Raw genomic sequence first — 15,537 nt, forward strand, 5'->3', positions numbered from 1 at the left:
GTGTGTGTGAGCAGCAGGACAGGCAGACTTTGGCCCACCTCGTGCAGGCACATGACTTATGTAATCAGATTTTTATATCACTTCCACTCAATTGTTCTGCTCTTTGAGGATAATCACTGACTGCACACACAGCTGTGTTAGAGCAGCTGTTCAAACAGATGTTCAAATGCCAGACATGTACTGTTCTACCTCATTGCATAACTGTAGTCCATGTGGTCAATAAAAGTTACTGTGAAACATACTTACACTAGGGATGGAAAAATGATTTTTGATGCATCTTGCTCTCTTAAATTCATATATATATATTATATATATTATATATTATATATATATATATATATATATATATATATATATATATATATATAATTGAACATTTCTGCTGAACACAGATGTTTTTATGAATACGTGTGAAAAATATACACCAACATGATGTGGCAAGAAATTACCTTCCCTATTTGTCTGGATTTTCTTGATTAGTAGATACTTTTGAATGTAAGGTCAGAGTTTTTGACTTCAATTCAATTGGATTTTATTTGTGTAGTGCTTTTAACAACGGACATCATCACAAAGCAGCTTTGAAGAAATATAATTTGATTTGAGACGCAGCCCAGGACAGTCACGAGTCCTGGGTCCTTAGTCATGAGGGCGGTGGAAAGTTTTAATAGAGAAAGAGCTCATTAGTGTGTTTAACATCACTGTGCATAAAATCAGCAAACATTTTACAGTGCGACTTGGAAACCTGATGGACAGGGACGTTTCGGCTCAGACACGCCATCTAGTGAATGTTGCTTTTAAATCTTCTATATGTATGTAAGATACACAGTGAGCAAACCCTCTAGGTAGGTGCCCTTAGAACCTTGTACAAAACATGTATTTCCAGTTCGGTTCAAATCATATGACCAATCATGAATTACACCTATGCGAGTAAACTGGCTCCGCCTCCTTAGAATTGATTGATGTTTGGTGGGCATATTGTTTATAAATGTCTATGGGTTTTCGATCATTATAGATTCACACTCTCCTGAATAGTTTGATATTGATATTGTAAAGACTGTCCAAAGTTTGTAAAAGTAGGTTTCACATATGTGAATTATCAAAAAATTTGGGTGGGTGTAGCTAAGTGGTCCCAAAGTTTATGTTCTATAGATTAAGCAATGGAATGAAGGTTTTGAAAAAGCTATTTCTTTCTACACTTTATTTTCCAAGAGATATGCTTGTTTTTTGTGTCGAGTTTGAATCAGTTATCAATGGGTCACTACCTGAACTTGCTAATTAAGTCTCATGATGATAGCTCAATGTTAATCCTGTTAAATGCCTGCTGAAAGCTTATTGGCTTATAGCAGCCATATTTTTTAAATTAGCATTAGAAGCAGTGAAGGCACAAATTTGTTGTTAAATCATTGAGTGCACAAGCTATTGTCAACCAATTTGACCCCAAAATAAAATCAAATAAAACAGGTTGGTAACAGCAGAACATGACCCTTTTCCCTATAAACATCATATTGCAGGCCTACTGTCATTTCAGAGCATAGGTTATTGGTTTTATGTGATAAAATAGAGAATAACATGTTAAAAATGAATAGCTCTAGTTCACATTAAAATACTTTACACTTTTATACCAAATTCTTGTGATGCTGTAAATGTAAACACTGTCAACAGTGTTGTTTCGTGAACAATGGCAACAAATCTCACAATCACTGCAGCAACCCTAAATGTGTAAATAATTCAAGCAAACATCCAAACTTGGTTGGTGTCCTGTAGCCTATATTTTTCTTGATCATACTCCTAGTGTTTTGAATAACATAGGTTACTAAGATGGGGGGTGGGGGTGGGGGGGCTTGGTATGGATCCAGACCTGACAGTGAGTGTGTGAACAATGCTGCTTGTGTTACCATTGCTTCTGTGTGCAAGTATAAACCAGACTCCTTTGCTTCTTGTCAGGCCATATCACACCACCCCAGTGGATTATTTCCCTATACACACACAAAACACATATATATTTCCCTATATACATAACACACTTTCCACTACACTGGTAAGTCAGTGCAAGAAATATTCCTTTCGTTTTTAGTCATTTTCACTACACATACATATGTTACTGACATAAGAAAAATGGTCATTTGTTCCAGCAGTCCTACATCTCAGTCTGGATGAGGGAACATCACCTTAAGTTGAACCTCGCAAAATCTGAGCTTCCCTCAATCATCCACAACCTCACTGTACCGCTTGGCTCAACCACGCTCAAGCCAACCAGGACGGCCAGGAACCTTGGAGTGATTCTTGATGACAGCACTCTTGACCTTTACAGCACTCATCTTTCTCAACTCTCTCCTGAAGTCTTATGTTCCCTCATTCAATCTGCGATCAATCAACAACCGACGCTTAGTAGTACCTACTCAGCGTGGCTCAAGGTCCCTTTCAAGAACCTTCAAACTAACTGTTCCTCAGTGGTGGAATGAACTTCCAACTTCAATCCGGACCGCAGAATCTGTCACCATCTTCAAGAAACAGCTAAAGACCCATCTCTTCCGTGAACACCTAACTAACCCATTTAAAAAAAACAAAAACAAACAAACAAACAAACAAAAAAAAAAAAAAACACCCTTACTCTGGCATTTTGCTTCTTCTGGAACTCAATTAATGGATCTTGTATGGTAGCACTACTTGTATTGTTCTCTGCTTGATATATTGCTTTGCTTGTATTTTCTCATATGTAAGTTGCTTTGGATAAAAGCATCTGCTAAATGAATAAATGTAAATGTACATCTGGAACCATGTAAAACTATAACCAAACCTGTTTTGGTGACGCTTCCATAATACATGATCAGCATTCCTGTTATGATTGTTTAAACAATAAATAGCTCTGAACACCTACTCTCGGTTTTAGCCTTCAATTTTAGCTGTGAAGACTGCATTTGTTGTTAAAAAGGATAAGCCAATATGAAGATCAGAGAGCTGTCTATGGGAGAAAAGCCATTTTAAAGCTGACAAAAGAGGGGAAAATCAATCAGAGGCATTGCACAAACATTGGATATAGCCAATACAACAATTTGGAATGTCCTGAAAAAGAAAGATACTGAGCAACAGACACCGAATATGTTAGTCAAGGAAAACAACAGCAGTTGATGACAAACATTATGTAAGCTGTAAAGGCAGAGGTGATGGTATCACAATCCACCATTCGAAGAAGACTTCGAGGTCATAAATATAGAGATCATAACAAAAGATGCAATCCACTCATTAGCAGTAAGAATCAGAAGACCAGATTGGAATTTGCAAAGAAATGCAGAGATGAGCCATAAACGATCTGGAACCAAGATTAACCTCTACCAAAGTGATGGAAAAGTCAAAGTGTAGAGAAAGAAAGGATCTGCTCATGATCCAAAACATACATGCTCATCAGTGAAACATGGTGGCGGTAGAGTCATGGCTTGAGCTTGCCTGGCTACTTCTGGAACAGACTCATTAATATTTATTGATGATATAACTCATGATGGTAGCAGAATGATTTCACAAGTTTACAGGAACATTTTGTCTGCCAATTTACAGACAAATGCATCCAAATTAATTGGGAAGAAGTACATTATGCAGTAAGACAATGACCCAAAACACACTGCCAACTCAACAGAGGACTTCATCAAGGGGAAAAAAAAACAACCGAAAGAGGCCGTGGTAAAAGCCTGGAAAAGCATCACAAGATCAAACCAACAATTTGGTGATGACAGTGAGTCTCAGGCTTGATGCAGTTATTGCAAGCAAGGGATATGCAACCAAATATTAAGTGTTATTTACAATCATGTGAAAAAGTAAGTACACCCCATGTAAATTGTTGCCTTTTTTGACATATTTGGACAAGCAAATATTTGATCCTCTTTGAAACAGTATCTATTAATAAAGGTGATACACTATCAAATGACACATAAAATTGACATTTTATAGCAATTAACAAAATTAAAATGTTAACTAAAAAAAACAGATCAGTCACATGGAAAGAGTAAGTACACCCCTACATTTATCACACCTTCAAATCCATAAAATTAGAATCAGAAAAATATAATATAATCAAATCATATAATAATCAAAATACAATCATTATAATCAAGATTGGGTGCCAGTGATTAGAACCTGCTTAGTGAGTGCAGGTGGAACCTGTCTTATTTATACCCCTCTCATATGTACTGTACTAAAGCAATTAGTTGGCTTCTTAGGACAAGGGTGAAATTACTTTTACCACAGAAGAATATCATATCTGTTGATATTTCTGTTGAATAAATGATTGAAAAAGCTCATTTTCCTTGTGGCTTTGTTCAAATATCTCAACTTTATTAATAGACACTGTGTCAAAGATGATCCAATGTTTGCTTGTCCAAATATGTCAAAAAAGCCAACAATTTCCATGGGGTGTACTTATTTTTTTCACATGACTCACATGCTTTAAATTGCTTCAAGATTTATCTGTTTCTACACTTTTCCTTACCTACAATTTGGGTGGTCTGATACAAAAGGTTCTATGTTTCATGTTGTTTAACACGTCTAGATGTAAATACAAGGAAATAAAAGCTGAAATCCTAAACTCTCGTCTCATATCCATCTTTTGATCTCAAACCCAAATCTTTGTTGTATAGCACAATCAAATGAATTGTTCAAATAGTTTTGGATGGGACTGTAAATCAGTAATGCAGCCCCTGATCTTCTGTGTTTGTGTGTGTGTGTGTGTGAGTGAGTGAGTGAGATGATCTGCCCCAATAGTTCCAGGTTATCTGTCAACCTGTTAAGGTGCTAATTTAAATTAGATGCTGATTTGCTAAATAATGCTAGGGAAGCTGTTGAGAATGTGGGTATGGGACAAGTCGTTTTTAAGTCAGTGGCTGTACTAGAATCCGGAAAAAGGCTACAAAATAAAATGTCTGAAATGGATCAGAGAAAGCATCTAAATTATAAGCCATGGGTCACTATAAATAATAAATTTGTTAAAAGTAGGGTGTGGCATTCTTCCATGGTCCAAAATATCAAACCCAAAGTAAATACTGACCTCTACTGGTGGGATATAATAACGCTGTATATTATTATTATATACAAACATACTTAAAAGAACAATCCAGAGAGTAAGTGCAGTGTATTTGTGCAGTTGCCACATAGTACACAATGAAGGGGATGTGATGAAGGACTTTTTTTCTGAAGTCATCTAAATCTAAGCAAAGGCAATGCTTAGTCTATTCAACGAATCAAAGTTGACTATTGAAGTATGCTTTGTAAGATGCTTTGATTATAAGCATCTGCTACATCACTAAATAAAAATGTAAATATTAATGAGCAAATGTTTGCTCAAGAGAAAGCTTGAGAAGCTGAAAGTAGTTTAGGATTTATGTCCATCAGAAAGTGAATTATTTAAAACAATCTCATTTTACAGGAAATAATGCATAGTTAAATGGTACTCACTGTACATTACGAGGTTTAGACCAGGCCATATTCCTAGTTTCAGTCAGTCCCAGTCGTAATCCATTGATGGCTCCAAACAGTGCACCTGAGTGTCAAACAGCTCACATCTTATCACATTTCTTTCAGCACCAGTAAATAAGCAAAGGAAGGAGGCTGAATTAGCCAACCAGAGCCCGTCATGTACCTGGTCATCTCTTTCTAATGTATGTATGATGCTGATCCTTCACTAGAACTGTTGATAATCTAATTTTACTTAAATCTTAGCAATTTACTGCATTTCATTATTATAGGCTACGGTTGTGTCTAGAAATTGTGTACACTTGTAAATCTGTTTAACATTATTGCCGCTCAATAGTAACTGAGGCATTTGAAATCCAGTTTTTTTCATTTTTACTGTATTTATACCATTTGCATTTCTATTTTTTTTTTCTCTACTTATTCTCTATTTGATAGGTGTAACAATGGAATTTCCCACGAGAGCGAAAAGTATGTATCACTCTCTAACGCATCACCGCTCAGGCCCTTCTCCTTACAGTACGCAAACACTCAGCACCAGAACGACATATTGAAGACCTAGGAAGAGTAAAAGAAAAATGTAAAGAAAGCCTACCTGTCATACAGCATGAGCCAATGGTGAAGAAAGCCAACTCAAAGCGTCCTCTTGTCTTGTTGGCACCAGTGGGCAAAATGAACTCATCTGCATCCTGGAGAGCATTTATGTTTGTAAAAACATGTTATTGTGTTCAGCTCCCCAGAAGACATATTGGTATAATGAATGTTGTAATTTCTGGGCCCCTAGAAACACAGGGGTCTTAATATCTCACCTGAATAAGATATTTGGGGTCAACATTGAGATAAGGTGACAGAGGGCTCATACCAGTCACTGTAAAAAGAGCACCATGGATTATTCTGCAGTGCGCCTTGTCATCCATCCATCCAGGAAGTTCATCAATACACCTTCAGTAAGCGATCAGGGTCACGGTGGATCCGGAGCCAATCCCAGGAACACTGGTCATGAGGTGGCAATAGACCCTGGATGAAATGCTAGTCCATCACAGAATGCACCATGCCTCTGTCCAGTATTTGAGAGAGGGTTTGTGTAGGTTTCAATGCTACAAAGTGTTATAGCCTTTGTAGGCTATTTGGCACAAATTCTAAATGCCAAGACATTGTCAAACTTTCTTGTAGAACTACACCATGTTTTCTGTTTGTCCAAGCTTTACTGTAACCTCCGCAACCTGTAACGTTCATTTTCTAGCTGAACACAAACTGGACTGGGAGCCAGGTGTAATTGTGTAGCATTAGTGAGCAGGTAATCATGTAAAGCTCATACAAGTCACATGCCAATACATTGGCTAACATTTAAGTCAATCGTAAGGATAGTCACTGCAGGCTTGGTATTCACACAAAGCACTTTATAATATACAAATTCCTAAAAGTACAAAAGAGTGTTTTAGCGCATGTTATTTTGTCCACTTTTGATAGACAACTCAAGCATACAGAAGCCATTATTTAAAAATCAGCATATTTAAAGCTAGGCAGCACAGTGGAACAGCAGATAGTGTTGGCACCTCACAGTACAGCTTGTGTATTATGTCGTTTGTGTGTGTTCTCTCCATGTCTATGTGGCTTTCCTCAGGGTTCTCCAATTTCCTGTCAGCTCCCCAAAACATGCCTGTAGGTGGACTGATGACTCTAATTTGCTTCTAGGTCTGAATAGCCCTCATATCTAGTATACTAAAGCAATAAATTGGCTTCTGAGGCCAAGGGTATAATTACTTTTGCCACAGAATATCACATCCATTGGTATTTCTGTTGAATAAATGATTGAAAAAAATAATTTTCCTTGTGGGTTTATTTAAATATCTCAACTTTATTAATAGGCACTGTGTCAAAGATGATCCAATGTATGCTTGTCCATATAAGTAAAAAAACAAACAAACAAACAAACAAAAAAAGCCAAAAATTTCCATGGGGTGTACTTATTTTTTCACACAACTCACATACTTTAATTTACTTCAAGATGCATCTGTTCCTATACTTTTGATCACCTACAAATTGGGTGGTCTGATACAAAAAGGTTCTATGCTTTATGTTGTTCTACACGTCTACACTTTATTTTCCAAGAGATATGCTTGTTTTTTGTGTCGACTTTGAGTGAGTTTGCATCAGTTATCAATGGGTCACTACCTGAACTTGCCAATTAAGTCTCATGACCATAGCTCAATGTTAACCCTGTTAAAAAGCTGAAAGCTTATCGGCTTATAGCAGCCATATTTTTTTTAATTAGCAGTAGAAGCAGTGAAGGCACAAATTTTAAATAAACTTTTATACCAAATGCTTGTGATGTTGTAAATGTAAACATTGTAAAGTGTTGCTTTGAATTCATATTTGTGTTTAATAAACCTGTTTTCACAGTTTGGTGTTACAAATGCAGAAGTGTAAGTAATAGCATTTTAATACTAGTGATCAGGAACAATGGCAAAAAAATCTCACAATCACTGCAGCGACCCTAAATGTGTAAATAATTCAAGCAAACATCTAAACTTGGTTGGTGTCCTGTAGCCTATATTTTTTTTAATCATACATCTAGTGTTTTGAATAACATAGGTTAACAAGTGGATTATTTCCCTACACACACACACACACACACACACACATTTCCCTATACACATAACCCAACAAATGAGTTGTTCAGATAGTTTTGGAGGGGACTATAAATCAATGCATCCCCTGATCTTCTGTGTGTCTGTCTCAGTGGGGGGGGGAACTGGCTTCTCATACAGCGTGTATTCCTGCCAATTGTTCATGGGACATGCTCCGAATTCACCACATTCCTGACCAGGATAAAACATATCCTAAAAATGAATGAATGAATGAGTGAATGAATGAAATAAAAAAAATATTATAATCTAATGAAATCCTGAATGACTCTGCAACAAAACAGTGACTCTGTGAAACATTTAACTTTAGATTGGTCATTGAAAATATAAATATACCCCAAGGTGCTCCGGAAATTACTATTTCAGACACTCTACCAGGCCTGTTCCACTTACGAGGCACACCGGAGAGCTCTGAATTTGAATAAACCGGACCTGTAGCTCTGAATAAACTGCCGCTGCCGCCGCCGCCGCCGCCGCCGCCTCCTCCTCCTCCTCCTCCGCCTCCTCCTCCTCCTCCTCCTGAGCCCGGGTTAGACGATCCTGCAGACTCCTTATCCATCTCCCCTCTGTTATTGCTCCCCCTGTAATCAGACCTGACAAAACAAACGTCGTCACCACAGCTGATTTAGATGAAGTCACATGCCAAAGCAAGAGCGCAGTACTTCCTTTCCTTTCTTACGTGTGCAGCGTCGCGCTTTTGAAGAATACGCACAATAATAAATAGCACCGCTCAGGGTTCTTCTTCTTCTTTTCTATATCTAACAACAAGTTTCAAATTAGCAATGTACACAATCACCTAGTTTAGCCTTCCAGACCTCACAGCTGCCAAAACCCCTCGTTTGCCGTAAAGCAATCTAGGGTCCCACAATACCGTTATCAAACCGGAAATAACGTTGCTTGCAACATAAGCACGTGAATTAAATTATCGGCCCACGTTAATTAAACGCAGATTAACACGCATATGCAATATATATATATATATATATATATATATATATATATATATATATATATATATATATAAACGCGTGCACTGGAACTATTTGGAGAGGAGCTTCGTGCGACGTTTACTGTCCTTACGACATTACTTTTACGACAGCAAGTTCATTTTCTGGCCAGATCACTAGACAAACCGCAGACGGATTTCCGCAGACACGGCAGGTAAATCGTCGCGCGTTGCATCCGATGCCCATTTGACTAAGATCAGCGACGTTACGCAAAAAAAAAACGCCTAAATTGACAGTCATGACGACATCGTTTATGATCTGGCAGAGGTGCGGCAGAAGCGAGCAGTCAGATTACTGCGAGGACCAAAAAAAAAAAAAAAAAACGCGGCTGTTTTTCAGGGCAGATGCTCGGTAATGCCTTTAAATACTAGTCTATGCGTTGTCTTTTGAGCCTTCCAAGAAACCCTTTACAGACATATCGCAGACAAAGTGTCTAATCGGCATTGTAGAGTGGCGGGGGAAGGCACGGTGTCCTAGCCGCGTTTACGTGTAACACGGCCGCCTGGTTTCCAATTTCTGTTGTGAATTTCCATCTGCATTCACTGTGTGTGCTTCCGAAAGCAGCCGTAGCGTGGGAGCACACCGGCCACAGCTTTCTGAAATCCGTCCTGATTTAACGCGGCTCTGGTTCTGGCTCGGTAAGTGCTCCTGTAATAAACGAGAACGGGTCCGAAACTCGTTTGTTTCCTGCTATTCAAAGACCGACAGAGGGGGGATTAACGCCCAGACCCTGCCTAAACTCTGCCCTGTAGGGTGATGTGTAGTGTAGGTTGACGTTGGACGGGTGATGTCCTCAGCACGCACAGAGAGAGATGAGCACTGTCAAGCCCAGCTCCTCACTAAAGCCCTGTAATGCGCTTAATACTACAAATAAGCATCACACGGAGTGTGATCGCTGGAGATTTGGTTTCGAAGTGTGATTAAAACACACGCTGTTGGTTTGTGAGTTTCAGCGCAATTTATGGCGGGCGGATTGAATCCAGGCCAGAAAGATGTGCTTGCTGAGAGGAAGGTCAGCCTGATGATTTTGGAAGATTACTGATTCCTCCGCGTGGTGTTTGTATGTGTCTTTTATTTATTGATTGATTTATTTTATTTTTAAAGCCCTAAATGTGTTGTCAGTATGCATGCACCAGGTCCGATAAAACGACATCATTGCGGACACTTTCTCTGCCTTTCCGTAGCGTGTCGCCGAACAGCCCTTTTAATCCGTGGTACCCAGAATGCACCGCGCGCGCGCCGTGTCTTCCCTCTCTTGTTGTATTTCCTGTAAGGCGCTGCAATGCTTTGTTTGCGTATTTGCTTTCACTAACGCGGGCTTTCGACGACTCGATTTACTGTCCGAACTGCAAAACGACGGTGAGCACACTAATAAAATGCCTCGTCTCCGTGTTTGTTTACGTTTGCTTAGCTAGAGCTTCCGCCGCAGTAAGTATAAGCGGCGGCGCCGAGGCCCGCGCGATGAGGAAATAACCTCTCGCTTTCTTACGTGGGCAGCCGCTTTCGGTTTACACTTAAGTTCGGGGTGACTTGTATTCCGTGTTCGAGTTTAACATGTTCTTTATACCTCCATATTGAATCTTTCGTGCTCAGTTAAACCCCAAGCGAAATCCTGACATGCGTAACTGTAGTCTCTGTGACCTCTTCTCAAGTCAGTACAGTACAAGGCTTTACATTTCTTACTAATGTTTAGTTGCATTGACTGCAGGTCGAGCCTTTTGTTTGCCTACATCCTGTATTTAAATCCAGAGTCTTTTCCTCTTTCTGCTTGCAATGTAATATAAGTTTGGAACTATTCTCTCGAGACTAAAGGCGAGTGGTTTAATTTGTTGATTTATTTATATAATATATTGCTGCTGCAATTAATGTAGGCATTTTTATTTGTGTGTCGTCCCCCCCCCCCCCCCTGCTAGGAATGCCTGAGGTGTGAATCGAGTCTGTGATATCCAGAGAAACTGCATTGTCTAACTCGAGAGTTCGACAAGACTGGACCGTTAAAGAACAGGCCTGATGGAGGATACAGGAACTGAATTAACTTCATCTGAACCAGATGCTCTTGGCGCGGACTTTATCACGGTGGAACTCGATACCCAGCCCATTGAGTATGTGGTCAAGTGGGCTGAGGTTGGCTCTAAATTTACTCTGTCCTGCGTTAAAAGGGAGTCCGACGAGAGCTTCCCGTCTGACCAGCTGGTTAAAACGGAGTCTGACGAGAGGTTCTTTGTCCCGTATGAGGCTGTGTATACGGAGTGTGAGGACACGGAAACTGGCCTGATCGCCTCACAGGAGGAGGAGGTAAGGAGCGTGTCGGATATCGACGAGCACACAGTGCTTGTGAGCACCCAGATTGGGGAGGAGGAAGAGGATGATGATGGTTCAGACAGTGATTGGGATAAAGGGGGCTCCCATTCGAGAAACCGGCCGTACAACTGCCACATCTGTGGCAAGAGCTACAGCCACTCGTCCAGTCTGGCTCGCCACCTGCACCTACACTCTACAGGTGACCATTTGGCCAACTCCACCTCACCTCTTTCTAAAGTGAGTGGCAAATCAGAGGACGGGAAAAAGCTCCTGCAGTGCAACTTATGTGGTGTACGATGCAATGGCAAGCGGCTCCTGGCAATCCATAAGAAGTGCCACAAAATCAAGAGACTGCACACGTGCAATGCATGCGGCAAGTCGTTCAACCACAGCTCGAGCCTTTCGCGCCACAGGCTGATCCATAAAAAAGGCCTGGACAAAAACCTGAAGCCACTATACACGACGCCCACACCAGTGCCCATCATAACCCATCAGAACCGCCCGTCTGGCCGTGGGTCAAAGAAGAAGAAGTCGCAGCAAACCGAAAGCAAGTTTGCTGTGGGTGAGAAGCAGTACCAGTGCACACAATGCGACATGGTGTTCAGCACATCCACCAATCTGTCCAAGCACCAAGTGTCTCATGTGCGGCAGCTGCTCAACTCCTACGCGCAGGGCAGAGACACACTGGACAAGTCCTCCGACCTGAAGATCCGCCTAAAGCTCTGCTCGCGTGACAAACCTAACTACTACACGCTGTGCAAGAAGAACAAGCGCCGCAAAGGTGGCAAGAAAAGGCTGCCATTGCCTGATGATGATGATGATGATGATGATGACAGTCAGCCATATACAGGCTGTGGTGTTGCCCTCGCCAAGTTTGAGCAACCACACACTGGTGACAGGCGCTACACCTGCAATGTGTGCAAGAAGACCTTTGTGCGCTTGTCTAACCTGAAGCAGCACCAGCAGACGCACGCCTCTGGCAAGCTCTACGAGTGCCAGCACTGTGGGAAGACGTTCGTTCACTCTTCAAGCTTCTCGCGCCACAAGAAGGTCCATTCTGGGTTAAAGCAGGCACCTAAACAATGTAAAAGTGAGATGATCGACGAGAGTGCACCTCTGGAGTCTGAGTCCGAGTGAGAGAGCCTCACGTTCCAGGACTGTCCAAGCACAGCTTATGGAAAAGTCCTTATTTTTGTTTTTTGATATATATATTTTTTTTCTTTCCCCCCTCTCCCTTTTTTCCTTTATTTTTCCCCAACCTTTTCTTGGTTTAAAGGACAGATAATTTGGCATTGCTCTCATTGTGAGGTGGGCGTGATGTCGCTGGCTGTGTGTTGTCAGCAATAGGCATCAATATAATAATAATAATAATAATAATAATAATAATAACTTTATCATTTGATTCTTTTTTTTTGGCGGGGTGATGTTCGAGGATGTTCTTTGGCAGTGTAAAGTATAAAAGATTTGTACATTTTTGTTGACATTCCCTTTTTGGTCAAGGTTAGGGACAGTTAATTTAACGGCATGATAATAGTTTTGCCAGTTCTGTAGTGTTATTTATGTCTACCTTTTTTATTTGTAGTCATTTATAACAAAAAAAAAAGACATTAGCAGTGCAAGTGTTAAATATTTTGGATGCTTGCATTAAACACACCTGAAAACAAAATGAAGTACTTAATAGAAAAGATCGTAGGGTAAAAAAAAAAAAAAAAAAGGGCAAAGAGTAATTGGAATCCAGTGTTGCTGTTAGTTGGCCTATAGTAATTTTTGTGGCTAGCAGCTCCCCAAAAGACACTGAAAAGTTGTTAAAGGCTGGGTTTGAGGTTTGATGTCTAGACAAAATTCAACAATTTGACCTTTTTTGACCAGAGATCCTGTCACCTCTCCTCCCTTTACCTTAGACCAACAAATAATCATCTATTCTCATATTTTCACTTTTCTTTTGGCAACTGGTTTTATTAAAACACGCATACACTCAGTGACTCGTATTTGTTGGTTCAAATTTAAATGTTGACTTGATATTTGGAAAACTGGTTGTGTTCTGCCCTGCCAAGTAGACAAGCCTTCTTGAAAGAATTTTTTTCCCCCATGTTTGAGAAATCAGAACTGCAGTCAGATTTTGCTCTGCACAGTGCTCGGGTTCTCTAGTACTGTACTTCCTTCGTCTGATTGATTAAAGCGCGAAAGTTCTGAAAGGTTACTTGTCCGTTTGTCAAACTATGAAAATTCACATGGGTTACGCAGAACTGCAGATCATGGTGCAGCCGTCAACAGGATTGCGTTCAAAAATGGCAACTTCATATAAATTAGTGCGTGTGTGTGCATGTTGAATATATTGAGAGAATATACTCCAAAATATATATACATTTTAAATATGTGCATATGTGTAAAAATGAAAAATGCCATGAAGAAAGTTATGTGTGAATGGTTTGTGAATAATAACGTTGAATAATTTATGAAATAACCAGGGGATTTCATATTTCACCACGCATTGCACTATTGATAAACAAAAACAAACCAAGCACTACATACCTAGGAATTTGGATTTAAATGTTACAGAGAGCAAAAAATAAATAAAAATGGGCCATGCTAGATTGAAAGTTTAGAATAATGATGCTTTTTGTCCACCCTGTACTCTTCACACCTGTTTCAAATATTTGATTTATAAGACAAAATGATAGTTCGTATTCACATCATAAAATTGATCATAAGTTCTATGATGCTGTCAATGATTGAGCACCACCAAAGCTTTTAGGAAGTATCCGTACACATGCACTTGATCGGTTCTCTCTTGGCCGTGCACCTCAGCAGCGTTTTCTGTGTTCTTCACCGTTCACATCAACTTGACCGTCTGCTTAACCATTTATTGTTCAAATTGAGGTTAAATAGCAATGATTAACCTGTTTTAAAACCATTACTTGTTTGAACTATGAATCTTTCGGAGGTGTTGAGTTCAAGCACAGCTCTGATGTTGGACTTGGGTTGTTATGGGGGGAAAAAAACAAAAGAAAAACACAAATATGCTTGGTACTCCGATTGTTCTTCGCTTGTTTGTTTTGAAATAGTTGTTCTGTTCACCTTGAAGCTGAGGGTCGAATTCGCTTAGTAAAAACATTCATTTAATCTTATTAGTCTCTCCTTGCATCCAACATTCATATGCAGTAAACAGGTTCCTCCGTGTTTTCTGCACTTTTTTCCGTGTTATGGGTCATGTCCATATCATTACCTTCTGTTTTTAACCGCTGTCGTTGTGTCATTTTTTGATGCGGCAGACCTACATCTAATATGAGGTGTATGTTTTTGTGTTGTGTTTGCCATTAGAAGACAATTTATGAATTTTCTGTCTTGCAATTTTGTAATAAACCATTGGTTCAAGCAGTATGTCTACATTTCATAGTTCTCAAAATTAGCAAACAATATAAATATTCCTTTGGTTTCGTGGAATGTGGGGGTGTGTGTGTGTGTGTTTGCGCACACGTTCCTGAAACAGCTGCTCAAATCACTAACCAACAGGAAGTCTTTGAAAGAAAAGTAGTTGTGTGATCCTTCTCTCTCCATTCATTCATCCATTCATTTCATAGTTACATTTTTATATGAATAACAAACTAAAATGGTGACCCAATATCAGAAATGAATTACTCGCAATACATTGTACAATGTCATTTTGAAATATAGTAAAATTGTGAATAAGGATTAGATTGATCAGTGTTTGGTCATTTCGTCATTGTTCCAATATTGACAAACTGGTTATTTACAGGATTTATACATCACTTAGACATGTTGTTCTCAGGACACCCCTTGTTTCATTTATTATTAGCTAGAATTAGTCAGCATTGTTTGTTACAGTGGAATTGTGTACAGCTTAATTTGGGACTAGTAAAATATCAATTGAAATCTATTCAAGCATTGACTTTTTAATATTTTTATTCTGACAGCTACAGCCACAGTTGTAATCCTGAGATGTCTTTATATATTTCAGTGCAGTGTTGACCACAAGGTGGCGACAAAACTGAGATGTGCGTGTGAGAGAGAATGTAGTGACAGGAGCTGCTTAACTCTGCTGCTCACACTGATTTGGCCTTGTGGTGCGTTCAAGTCATGTCGGAAAGATCGTACTTACGAGT

General features: G+C 39.6%; 2 protein-coding genes across 6 annotated transcripts in view; one reads left to right on the forward strand and one right to left on the reverse strand.

Annotated features, from left to right (window-relative positions):
- The window catches only part of timm23b (translocase of inner mitochondrial membrane 23 homolog b (yeast)), a gene marked incomplete at its 5' end in the record, with an annotated part of 19,944 nt that extends 11,361 nt beyond the window's left edge, over nt 1-8,583 (reverse strand). Inside the window, 4 exons of the mRNA XM_053620163.1 lie at nt 5,443-5,527; nt 6,053-6,146; nt 6,267-6,325; nt 8,499-8,583. Coding sequence (XP_053476138.1) covers nt 5,443-5,527; nt 6,053-6,146; nt 6,267-6,325; nt 8,499-8,583 — 323 coding nt within the window. The remainder of the gene's footprint in view (nt 1-5,442; nt 5,528-6,052; nt 6,147-6,266; nt 6,326-8,498) is intronic.
- Nucleotides 8,584-9,364: 781 nt separating this feature from the next.
- LOC128605386 (zinc finger protein 90) lies at nt 9,365-14,490 on the forward strand. 5 transcript variants are annotated; one of them, XM_053620778.1, is made up of 3 exons: nt 9,492-9,750; nt 10,066-10,172; nt 11,026-14,490. In XM_053620778.1, exon 3 carries the CDS (start codon nt 11,123-11,125, stop codon nt 12,548-12,550), a length of 1,428 nt encoding a protein of 475 aa, XP_053476753.1. In that variant the 5' UTR covers nt 9,492-9,750; nt 10,066-10,172; nt 11,026-11,122; the 3' UTR covers nt 12,551-14,490. The 5 variants fall into 5 exon arrangements, with proteins under 5 accessions (XP_053476749.1, XP_053476753.1, XP_053476750.1 ...); XM_053620774.1 differs by lacking the exons at nt 9,492-9,750; nt 10,066-10,172 and adding an exon at nt 9,365-9,463; XM_053620775.1 differs by lacking the exon at nt 10,066-10,172.
- Nucleotides 14,491-15,537: the final 1,047 nt, after the last annotated feature.

This window comes from Ictalurus furcatus, chromosome 3, assembly GCF_023375685.1.
Source record: "Ictalurus furcatus strain D&B chromosome 3, Billie_1.0, whole genome shotgun sequence".
NCBI classification, from domain to species: Eukaryota; Metazoa; Chordata; class Actinopteri; order Siluriformes; family Ictaluridae; genus Ictalurus; species Ictalurus furcatus.

Excerpts from the sequence above, each read along its gene's own strand:
- LOC128605386 (XM_053620774.1), top strand. The coding sequence starts at position 11,123 with ATGGAGGATACAGGAACTGAATTAACTTCATCTGAACCAGATGCTCTT.